At 36.1% G+C, this 11598-nt stretch overlaps 1 protein-coding gene across 1 annotated transcript; it reads right to left on the minus strand.

Annotated features, from left to right (window-relative positions):
• Positions 1–1666: 1666 nt before the first annotated feature.
• LOC113271487 (probable magnesium transporter NIPA8) lies at positions 1667–5680 on the minus strand. The gene is made up of 14 exons (XM_026521367.1): positions 5426–5680; positions 4922–5260; positions 4749–4830; positions 4572–4633; positions 4326–4411; positions 4158–4231; positions 3738–3840; positions 3482–3610; positions 3276–3375; positions 3039–3158; positions 2854–2944; positions 2505–2565; positions 2214–2316; positions 1667–2109 (listed from the first exon to the last, which is right to left on the minus strand). The coding sequence occupies exons 2-14, from the start codon at positions 5012–5014 to the stop codon at positions 1888–1890; spliced, it is 1326 nt and encodes a 441-aa protein (XP_026377152.1). The 5' UTR covers positions 5015–5260; positions 5426–5680; the 3' UTR covers positions 1667–1887.
• Between the last annotated feature and the right edge of the window lie 5918 nt (positions 5681–11598).

Here is an 11598-nt window from a genome sequence, read left to right on the forward strand (position 1 = left end):
AGGGTAAATGATTGGAAAAATTATTAAGAAGAAGAGGACAAGCTGCTTGAGTATGAGACAGGAGACCACAATTGAAACAAAGAGAATCAATTCCTTCATATTCAACAGCTTGAACAAGTCGACCAACACGGATAAAAGGGAGAAGAGGTATATGGAGATCAAGTTCAAGGCAGATACGAGCAAACTTACCCCGGACAACCTGATCAGTGGTAAGATCAATTTTTAAAGTTTTTCCGATCAAGTTTCCAATGCCAAACAGAGTTTCACGATCAAAATACTCGATAGGAAGATCCATAAGGCGAGCCCAGATAACAGCATGAGTAATTCTAGCAGCAGAGGGTTTGAAATCTGGCTTCCAGCGTTAAAGAGAAAGAAAATGGCCAAGGATAAACCAAGGACCACTAAAGAGCACTTTTTTGAAATCAGAATGTTCAGAGAAGCGAAATAAGAAATAATCAAAACCCAAGTCCAACATAATAACAGAACCAGAAAGCTGCCAAAGATGAAGAACTTTTTCATGAAGAAAGGAAAAACCAACTCTTTTTTCAAACAGTTTAACAATAAGAGCACGCTTGTAAGGTTCAGCTAGACAACGACGGAGAGCAGGGGAAATAGGAAAAGAAGGAGTAGAGGCAAAAGAGAGATCATTAGAGACATCAAGAGAAGCAAGGTTATCCTCTAACTGATCAAGAAAATCATCATCATCCAAGAAAAACCAATCCCGAGAACTACCAGAAACACAATCCTTAAAAGATAGAGAGGGAGATGAAGAATCAAGCATAAGCAAATCAGAAGAAGAAAGGTGATCTTGATTCGCATTAATTAGACGAGAATCAGAATCAGAGCTAACAGAATCGCCAGAGCAAGACATGAGAGAGAAACCTGATAGTCATGTGTCCAGTATACAAACCTTGTTCATGAATCTCAATTGATAGTGTAGTATTCTGCTTGCAACTGTATGTAACCGAAGGTGCAAACCTAGTAGCCTTATATTGTTTATATACACCTCTGTAGCTTGGTCATTATGAATTCCCTTCGACTCTTTCTCTAAATTTGGCATAAGTTGCCAATAAATCAATCGTTTTCAGATTTGTTTCTCAATATAGACTCACAAAACTTGATCACAAAGAAAACTACGATAATTGTTATGGAATTTAACTGCATTGTATGGTAATAAAAATAGAGAGCAGCTACTACAGTATTAGGAATGTGACGGTATTAAAGGAATCTTAACCGTGTTTGCAGGTAACAAATTTACCTTTTATTTTCTTTCTTTTTTTACCCGCAACATTTGCCGTTTAAAAATCTATTAGGATTTTACTATAGCAAATTTGACGATCCGGATTTTATTAAAATCACGTAAACCCGGTGTAAGAATTCTGTTAAAATTTCGACCAATTAGGATCAAGGGTTTTGTCGACACCCAACACCCCGGTGTAAGAATTCTGTTAAAATTTCGACCAATCAGGATCAAGGATTTTGTCGACACCCAACACAAAAAAGGGATGACCGCTATCGCTCAATTTGGAGCTTAAGATCGAATTTATTCGATTTAAAGTTAACGGCCACGAAATGTACGGGTATAAATCGCTTTTCAGCTAATCAGGAATGAGGGTTTTATTCACTGGCCAATGAGAAAGGAGGTTACCACAGCTCTCGACATGGATTGGGAGATGAAGTGGAGTTTTTAGGTTGTCGATATTATGAATACTATAAGAGGGTATGATACAGACAAGGTCCCACAGAATTACATTACAGTACAGACTAAAGAAAATATTGATTCTATACAATCATGATACAGTTGAAATGAAAGAATGTTTTTGTCCAAAAAACACCTTTTTCTATTTTTTAATCGGCGGGCATCTTCATGTTTTGTACTTAAGTTCACTAATCACGGTTCTGAGCCAGCATAGCGCTTGTCTCTAGCATTTCTGTATCACTGTCATCAATTGTGATTTTCGTCCAACCCGGATGTCTTGGAGAAAATTTACCCCGAGTCAACCCGTTTCCTCTAAATCCTGTCATTCTTGAAGACACCATTGGCATCACAAAAACCGAGGATGCTCCAATAGTGTCCTCTCCTAAACCTAATGACAATGAACACGTGCTCTGCAGAAAGAAATGCATATTTATTAAGCAATTTAAAATCCAAAAACATCTTCAAATCTAACTAGGAAAGACAATGACTTTTTATCTATATTAGCTAAAAGCACCTTTGCCTTGACTACTATAGCTGACACCCTCTTTATCACTGCTTGCACAAACGAAGACCTCATATCTTCAATATCCGACTCTATGGTTGGCAGTTTATCCAGCCTATATATAAACAAAGCTAATTGTTAACAGGAATGAAAAAGAAATAAATGAAGAAATTCCTATCCACATATATGATAGTGCTTAGGACCATAAGATACCGAAAAATCCCCTTTGTCGAAAAGTTTCTGACGACTAAATCAAGTGTGTCAAAATTTGCTCATACGAATTGGAGATTGAGGAATGTATACCTATCTGTGTTGATCGGAGAGGTGGAAGACATTAAAGATGCAGACTCTTTGCTTTCACCACCTGAAATTTCCACTTATTAACTCTACCTTTCACACCATAATGATCTCACAGAAAAAGAAAAAAAAAAGCAAACTTGGAACCATAATGGTAGAGATTGGTAGGGAATGGAAATGAAAAACAAGAAATACTTTTTCTAGAAATATGGACGAATGGAAGTTTAACTCCTAAAGAAGCACTTCACGAGGCTTCCCGTAATTTGATCGATTTATTTATACCCTTTCTACATGCGGAAGAACGTGACACAAATTTAGAGGACAATCAAAACATAGTTACTATACCCCTTTTTACCTTTTGATTCATCTGGTGCCAGCAAAGAAATACCCACAAACACAGATGACATCCCCAATATGAACATTGTTGTCCTCAAAGCATCAAACACCTGTGTAAAGAATCAAATACAAGCTTGAACAACAGGCTCAAAGAGCAGCTAAGCAGAGAATACCGGACTTGAAATAGACAAGTTCACGGCTAACCTGATACTCCTGGAAATACACAAATCCTGTACAGATGGAAAAGAATGTCCAAGCAATCTGGAACATTGGGACAATAAGTATTGCATCAAATAAAGCCAATCCTTCGTTGAGTCTTGTCATCTGTAAAGTAAGAATAAAGCTAGAATTAATTGTGGTGGCGGCAGTTTTCTAGTGGATATATAGTATCAGAACTCATCTCAAACCATACTAATAATAACGTGCAGCATAGACCATTACCCAAAACCCAGCTGTGCTAAGAAACAAAAGCAGCATCGAGTATGTGAACCAGCTATGGAACTGATAATCGCTAGACATGGTCAATCTCAATAGGTTCGACCTGAAAATATGAGTTAAAAGAAAAAACTATCATTAGACCCAAGTACAACTGTACAATCTTAGAATACTGTTCTAAGAAAAGGTAATGGGATGTAAAGAAGACTTACAGAGATTTTGCAAATAATACCGAGCATGAACCTATAGCACCAGACACGATGGCATATGAAAATGGAAGCAACGTGTTCCAGTACGAGTTAAGATCATGTCCATGAACAGAAAACAGAAGTTCTCCTCTCCTGCATTTCCATGTTTCAAAAATCAGCTGGTAGAAAAAAGAAGTATACAACATACAGCCTAATTCCAATTCACTAATGTAACAATGCAGTTAACTTTTTCTGGATAAAGATGCAGTAATATGTTTACCTGTAGATAGTGTGATGGAAAGCCACTACCAAGATCAAACTAATGCAGTAAAGAAGGAATACAATGTTGCTATATTTCTCCGCCAACTGCTCTGTCGTGTAAACTGCAAAAATATAAAAGCTAATGAATTCCATAACGGACTCAAAATGCATCCGTTATGATCTGGAGCATAAATTAATGACTCAAGATACAAATAGTCGAAGTGTTGGGAGTCATGAAACTCTTTGAATCTAAGCTTGAAACTAGCTGACATTCGAAGGTATACGAGGTTAAATCAGCTTTGAAACGAAAGATATGTCATTTTTCGTATACCTCGTCCATTAACTGCACCTTTTATTTTATACTAGAAGTTCAGCAAAATTCTATTATTTATCAAACAGTAAACACGTGTCAAATCTGAATTGCAAGAGCAAGTCATACCAGGTGACTGATGGTTCCCAAATGCAACGAGAAAGATGTTGCCAAGAACAATAAAAGCAGTGGCAACCAAAATTCTGCAAGAGAAACAACATAACAAAGGTCAATTATGAAAACAAAAATGTAGTAATTCCAAAGAAGGAGCAGATTGACATTCAGGTAGCAACATACTTGACAGTCACCCTCTTTTTCAAAACAAAGTATGCAAAAGCTATATTTGATATAAACTGTACAGATCCCAGGGCTGCAAGAAGTGACTACAAAACCAAGAAAAAACAACATAGCTGTTAAACCCCACAATCCAGATTCAATACCATTACATGTCTAACCCCAAGGATGTAAATTGAGCAGGATCACTAAAACCGTAAAACAATTCTGTTCTTACAGTTCAGTGTGAGATTAGAGTCATGAACTAACCTGAGCAGCATATCCAAATGAAATGAAGTTGAGACAATTCCCAAGAGCAAAAAACAAAATCCCTGCACATATCAAGATTCTAACTACTATAGTAAATCTCCGTCCTCCAAAATACAGACCAAATTCACACCATTATAATATCATAACAAAAATGTTAATGAAATTGACTACACTTACCAACTCTCCAACTTTGGAAGTATATTATTGGCTTCAACGTAAGCTTGCCCCCATCACTCTCAAGCACGGATAGTCTTTCTCTCTGCAAAAAAAAAACGTATAACCATTCAGAACTTCCAAAACTGACATTCTCAATAAGTAGGCATCAAAAAAATGTAATGAAACCAGCATACCTCATTATGTCCCAATTTTAAGAGGTTTGTTCCAAAATTTATAGCAATGCTGCCGAACAGATTAATAACAGCTCCAACAATCCACTCCCCCATAGATTATATATATGAATTCAGAAAATATCTCTTAAATCTTTTGTTAACTACTGATATTCCCACCTCTTAGTGAGCTTATGAATAATAACAGAACATCAAACTAATTGTAAAACAATTATAGAACCAAAGATTTTCTCTATGATCCATCGATCACAGAGCTTGAAGAATCTTCTTCTTCTTCAAGTAATACACATTTTCATTTAAGCTTTCTCTAATGATCAGAATACCCAAATATAACCTCAATACCTGCACAACCAAAAGATCAAACCCTATGATTAATATTTAATTTGGGGATCGATTTCTATTTTCTTTCATCGGATCTAATCAAAACAAGAAAAATAACAAATCATTTCATGATTTCCCAATGATCTACAATCAAATCCAGGATTCCTGGAACGATAACAAAATTACCTTGATTAAGATTCCGAATCCAACCCTAATGTAAAATTGAAAGAAAAAGGGAGCTTCAATTGAAGATGATGAAGAGGAAGAAACCCTAACCCTAGTTGTTTGAAGAAGAAGATTGAAAAATTGATTTCTGGTTTTAATGATTTTTGATTTTGACGAAGAAGAGGAAAGTGGGGGTCAACAAAGTATTAAACGTGAGACTCTTGATGAATAGAAAACGTTTTTTCTCTTTCTTCCCCACAACCTACTCAACTGTCAAAAGAGGAGGGAGTGGCATTTTGTAAAAGTAAAAGGGTTAGACCCGAGATGGCTTTTTCGTTTTGGACCGTTTTTTTGGATTTACGTTTGAAATTTTTGAATTTTCAAGTAGTGGAGATATGCGATTGGAATGTTCTTGCAATGATGTGACAAATGCAGCCACACAAGAACTTGATGAATCTTATGTTTTTTTTAACTTGTGTTTGTGTTGGTTATGTGGATTTGAAAAATGGTCCAACTTATTATAATGGTCTTATACAACAACTACCAGTCTACTGCTATGTAATTGATGAGATTATGGCTCAAAGGTAGGAAAGTCATGAAATGGATGGTTTGGTTGAGAAACTTTTTCCAACTCGTGGAGTTGGATGGATGGCTTTATCCGAGAAACTGTTCCATTTCGCGGAGTTGAAAAGATCTTTTAGGCTCAATTCTTTTTTTCTTTTATAGGAAAATAGAATCTTTTTTATTTATTTTTTCTGATGTAAGAGGCTAATGTCTCAAAATTTCATTCATATGAAATTGCTTACAATGGTATCGAATACATCAATAATCAGATTAAAATGGATAATACGACGTTTACATAACTCGAAACTTAAAGAAACGAATAATGAAAAAATTACTAAATATCCATAATCTGACAAGGAATTCAATGTAATTTTAATGGTATTTAACCATTTTGTTGATCAACAATGGTGTCAAACCATTGTACTTGATGTTCACCGTAGAACTTAGATGCTTCTATAAAAAAGAAGTGATATAACCAAAATGCTCCGATCGACTTCGATATTTATTGATCTTGTCTGATGAATTGATCAATACTTTGTCAAAGGTTGATCGTCCTTGTATTGTGTTCGATAACAATGAAGCGCCATCAAAATAGGCTATAATAAACCACTGCAAGAGTGTAAGAGAATACAGATCGACAAGATGTTGTCATCTGATTTTATTTATAATACATAAATATAGAAACCTAAATTACTCTGTCGGATCCTAAGTTATAATCTTGATCAGGGCAGAAACCTAAATAGAAATAAAGATGACGAGTAAAATAATTAAAATTGAAAACAATGAATAAAGGTTGAAGATGAAGGAATTGAAGCGATTGATGAATATAACTGCCCCTAAACGAGGAGGGAGTTGCAGATTTTCTCTTTCCTAAACAAGGAGGGAGTTGTGGTTTCCTTTAGAAATTGTTAAGGAACTATTGGATGGAAAATAAAATATATTAACTAAGCAATATATTATAGAAGGTCTATAATTTCATTTTTCCCGAAAATATTAGAAAGGATACTTTCTTTTTTCACTTGGTATTGCAAATGTTTCGATATGTGTTGTAGTATTCTGATTCTTACTTCTTTAGCTGCTGAGTCCGCTGCTGCATTTTGATCTCTGTTAATAAATTTTACCTTAGCTTGCGGTAATTTGCCTAAAATAAAGGAAATTTCTTCTATAGTATTCTGCTGCCCAAGAAACGTCTACTCCATTTTTGTTAATGTAATCTGCCTGAACTTTACAATCTGTAGTGATAAAAACACTTGAAAGAATATTGTCTTCTAGCCATTTTAAAGCATTTAAGAGAGATCTTATTTCTGCATGTAAAGTCGAGGACGCCCAATCTGAATCCGCAAAAAGATGCATAAAGGCTTCTTGTTCGATCGAATATAGAATGAAGGCGCAACTCATGGATAAGTTCTCCTTGTTAAAAGACACATCTGTAAAAATTATCCAATCCACTTTGAAATTGTTCCAAGCAGGTTTAGTTGCTTTCTTTTTTTGAATATCCTTATTACTCTTCTCCTTATTGTATGGTTGAGTCTGAATGAAACTCTTAATCTGTTGAATCAAAGAATATGGATCTGGGTTGGTTTTTCTAAAAACCACTTCAAATCTATATTTCCAGAGAAACCATATCATTGTTGCAATTTGTTAACAAAAATTTGAGAACTTAGTGTCTGATATCCAAATTTCGACCCATTTAACAATTGAAGTTGTGTTAATTTGCAAATTAATCATGTTCGAATCGCAGCCAAACCAGCTGAAAATGCGGGTCTAACAACATCACCCAATATTTCGCTTAGCAATCTGTATGGACTAACTCCAATATACTTTGCTAGAGAATCAACTAGACAGTCGGACTCAATCTAGATTAAAGTATATCGAGGAGTAAATATCTCTCTCTTGATTTGATCTTTACTCAAGCTAATAACAATCAAAGAGTCTTTATCAAATACAAGGAATAACTTGGATGGTACCAAAGACCAATATCCAAGGATCAATCAATATCAATCAACAACCAAGGTCGGACTTCCAATTGATTAATTGAAACGCACAACCTGTATTATTTCAACTACAAAGATAAAACAATACAATGCGGAAATTGAAATAACTTAGACACGAAAATTTTTGTTAACGAGGAAACCGTAAATGAAAAAAAAACCGGACCTAGTCCAGATTGAACACACACTGTATTAAGCCGCTACAAACACTAGCCTACTCCAAGCTAACTTCAGACTGGATTGTAGTAGAACCCCAATCAATCTCCCACTGATCCAAGGTACAGTTATGCTCCTACGCCTCTGATCCCAGCAGGATATTGCGCACTTGATTCCCTTAGCTGATCTCACCCACAACTAAGAGTTGCTACGACCCAAAATCGCAGGCTTTGACAATAAACAAATCTGTCCAACAAAGACAAGTCTACCAAAGGATCAATCTGTCTCCCACAGATAAACCCTAAAGGTTTTGTTCCGTCTTTTCATGATAATCAATGTGAACATGAACCAATTGATAATCCGGTCTTATATTTCCGAAGAACAGCCTAGATGAATCAATCACCTCACAAAAATATTAATCGTATGGTAGCGAAACAAGATGTGCGGAATCACAAACGATGAGACGAAGACGTTTGTGATTACTTTTTATATCTTACCTATCAGAGATATCAATCTCAAGCCAATCAATATAATTGTACTCGTACGATAGAAGATGCAAGATCAGATCACGCAACTACGATAAAAGTAGTATTCGTCTGGCTTCACAATCCCAATGAAGTCTTTAAGTCGTTAACCCGGTTTGAGAAAAGAAAACCATAGGTTAAAGGAGAATCGACTCTAGCACGCAAACTAGTATCACGTGTAAGGTGTGGGGATTAGTTTTGCAAAATACTAGATGTCTCCTTTATATAGTCTTTCAAATCAAGGTTTTTCCTTGGCCACAAAGCAAACAATATCCACCGTTAGATGAAAACCTGATTTAGATTCAAGCTAATATTTCTCAACCGTTATATCGAAAACTTAGCTTGTTATACACACTTGACAATGCACGTTTCTAGGTTTGTTAACCGTACCCAAACGTATGTGATAGACGCATTTATGTTTCTATTTTCATCTCTTTTGTGTATTTTGTTAGTACTCGTTTTCGTCCTTATTATGGTGTTTTGTGTGTTTTTAGGTATTTTTTTGGAAATAAACATTTTTGGAAAAATCAGCTCGAAAAGTTGTTATTCGGACTCTCACTATCGGTTAAGGGGCACCTCAGTGGACACCTGATATTCGCACCCCAGTTCAGGATAGGGGGAAACCCTTTCTTCTTCTTTTGAAAACTGTTTTTTGGCGGGAAATGAAATTCTCAATTGGCAGAAGTTTGATCACAAAAATGAAGGAGTTACGGGTCGATTCAATGGCTGAAATTTGATAGAGAGATGTGATATAGGTTAAGGAACACATTTTGGGCAGTGGGTTCGATCGGAATTGGCTGGAAAACGCGTGATGATTCACACACCCAAAACAGAGCACGTGTACTGTAACACGAGCAAAATTGAAGTTCTTGTGTGCATGGAGGAGTTCTACTAGCGTTGGAAGAGTGCTGAGACGTGGAGAAGGCTAACTAGAGCGTGCAGGATCAAATCTAACGCGTGCATGGGATTAAAAATGGAAATTATCGTTATTTTTGGCAGCAAGAAATAATCGAATTAAAGAGAGTATATACGCAATCAATGGTCGGATTTTTGGCCTCAATTCACTATAAATACACGTACAATTGAAGCTAGCAAGTTTGGAGAGTCTTGGGGAAAGTTTAGGAGTCGAGAGTTGGGAGGAGAAGAGAGGAAGCTGCAGAGGAAGAATCACGAATTCTCTCTGCTGCTGCTACTGTTCGTGATGAAGATGAAGAACATGAAGAACGGACCTGCATCAGCATTCGTTTTTCAACAGTGAAATAGACTCACATGCGTGGGTCGTAGGTGTGGGTCTTAGAGCTACAGTAACAATAGCACTTCTTTTTGTCGTTCATTTTGGACGCTTTCTGTGGGTCGCACATTCACTGTTTTATTATTTCATCTCCATTTTCATCCTTGTAAACACCCTTTGAGCAATAAATAAATATTTTGAGCGTGTTTTTATCATGATGAGCTAAACCCAACACTGGGACGACGGAGGAGGTCGAATTTCATCCATGTGGTAATTTCATTAATTCTTTTTTTTACTTTTTGCACTAATTTTAATTGAATTAAGATTTTAAATTAATTACTTGTGATTTCATTTGATGGAGTATGCTTAGTCCTAGGGATTTTTGATATGCCATGCTTAAGAAATACAAGTAATATTTTATAAAATCTATCTTGGCAATAAACTAGAGTTGATATTTGTTTTGTTTTGAACTGTAATCGCCTAGAATTAAATTCTGAACCACTTGAAAATGAAAAATGGCCGAATCTTTAGTCCCAGTACCTCTTGCCATATTGTTAATATTTTTGTATATATAATTTTATCAAATCTTTAAATTTAATCTTCACAAGTCCGAGAGTTTGAACCTCATTACTACAACCCACAAAAAATCTCTAATCATTTTGGCGCCGCCGACGCGGATTTGTGTTTAGGTAGAATTTTTAGGTTTTTATTATTTATTTTTTTTATTATTCCATTTGTTCTTTTTACGTCTCTTTGATATGTCTTTGTATTACAGGTTTGAAGTTGGATACTAAAGACCTTGGAATCAAAGCTTAAAGCTAAAAGAGAAGGAAAAAAGACAAAGCAAAAAAAAAAAAAAAAAAAAAAGAAAGAAAAAAAAGAGAGAATTATTTTTTATTTTTTTAAGAGACTTTCCATTTATTTATTTTTTTTGTAATTATTATTATTTTTTTTTTCTTTTCTTTGGACTGGACAATCGGGACATTATTTTTATTTATTTTTTTAAACCCTACGGAAGGGTACCCTTAAATACAAACTGTTTGCAGGGAAGGACGACGATTACTATATCGTCTCGGTCCCTCGGGTTCGTACACGGCATAGGAGTCGTGGCCCGAGTCGACGACAACGGTTCATCGCCCGTCTGGTACGGGAGGTAAGTCCAATCGAAACACCCGCGAATCTCCTGCAAACGGGTTACTGTCTTCCTTAAGGTGATAATTGTTTGAGGACGAACCGGACTGTTTTTAAATTCCTAGTAAAGGGCAAGGCCTGGCCAATACAAGATAAGGGTTCGGATTTCATCACCGCTCCCTTCTTGCCCGCCTTAGGAAAACGAAACCTAACGCGAACCCAAGCTTAAAACTTGACTAGAACGAGACCGATAGGGTAACGCGCTTATTAGGAAAAAATTTCGAAGGATATTGGTTACTTTCTTAAGCACATCTTGAAGTTCATAATGGTTTCTGTGAGTTGAATGCGTGACTGCGCCGCCTTGTGATAGCGGTGAGGCCTTGGGTATCAAAGCTCCACTGAGCTTCCCTCGCCTCAATTCAACTTACTTTGACTCGGATTGATTCCAGACGGGTTTGCTTAAATTGTAACGAATTCCCCTTCGAGATATAGAAGCAAGTCTAGAAACAATCTAAGTGGAGCCATCATGCTTTTTGTTTGCTAGAATTTATAGGTTTGATTTGGTCGAGTCAGCCTTGTTTGTGATTGTGTAGAATT

This window comes from Papaver somniferum, chromosome 4 (assembly GCF_003573695.1).
Source record: "Papaver somniferum cultivar HN1 chromosome 4, ASM357369v1, whole genome shotgun sequence".
NCBI classification, from domain to species: Eukaryota; Viridiplantae; Streptophyta; class Magnoliopsida; order Ranunculales; family Papaveraceae; genus Papaver; species Papaver somniferum.

Coding starts and splice junctions, on each gene's coding strand:
- LOC113271487 (XM_026521367.1), bottom strand. CDS start 5,014: ATGGGGGAGTGGATTGTTGGAGCTGTTATTAATCTGTTCGGCAGCATT. Junction 4,831..4,921: donor TAAAATTGGGACATAATGAG/GTATGCTGGTTT, acceptor TTTTTTTTGCAG/AGAGAAAGACTATCCGTGCT. Junction 4,232..4,325: donor AAAAAGAGGGTGACTGTCAA/GTATGTTGCTAC, acceptor TTTCTCTTGCAG/AATTTTGGTTGCCACTGCTT.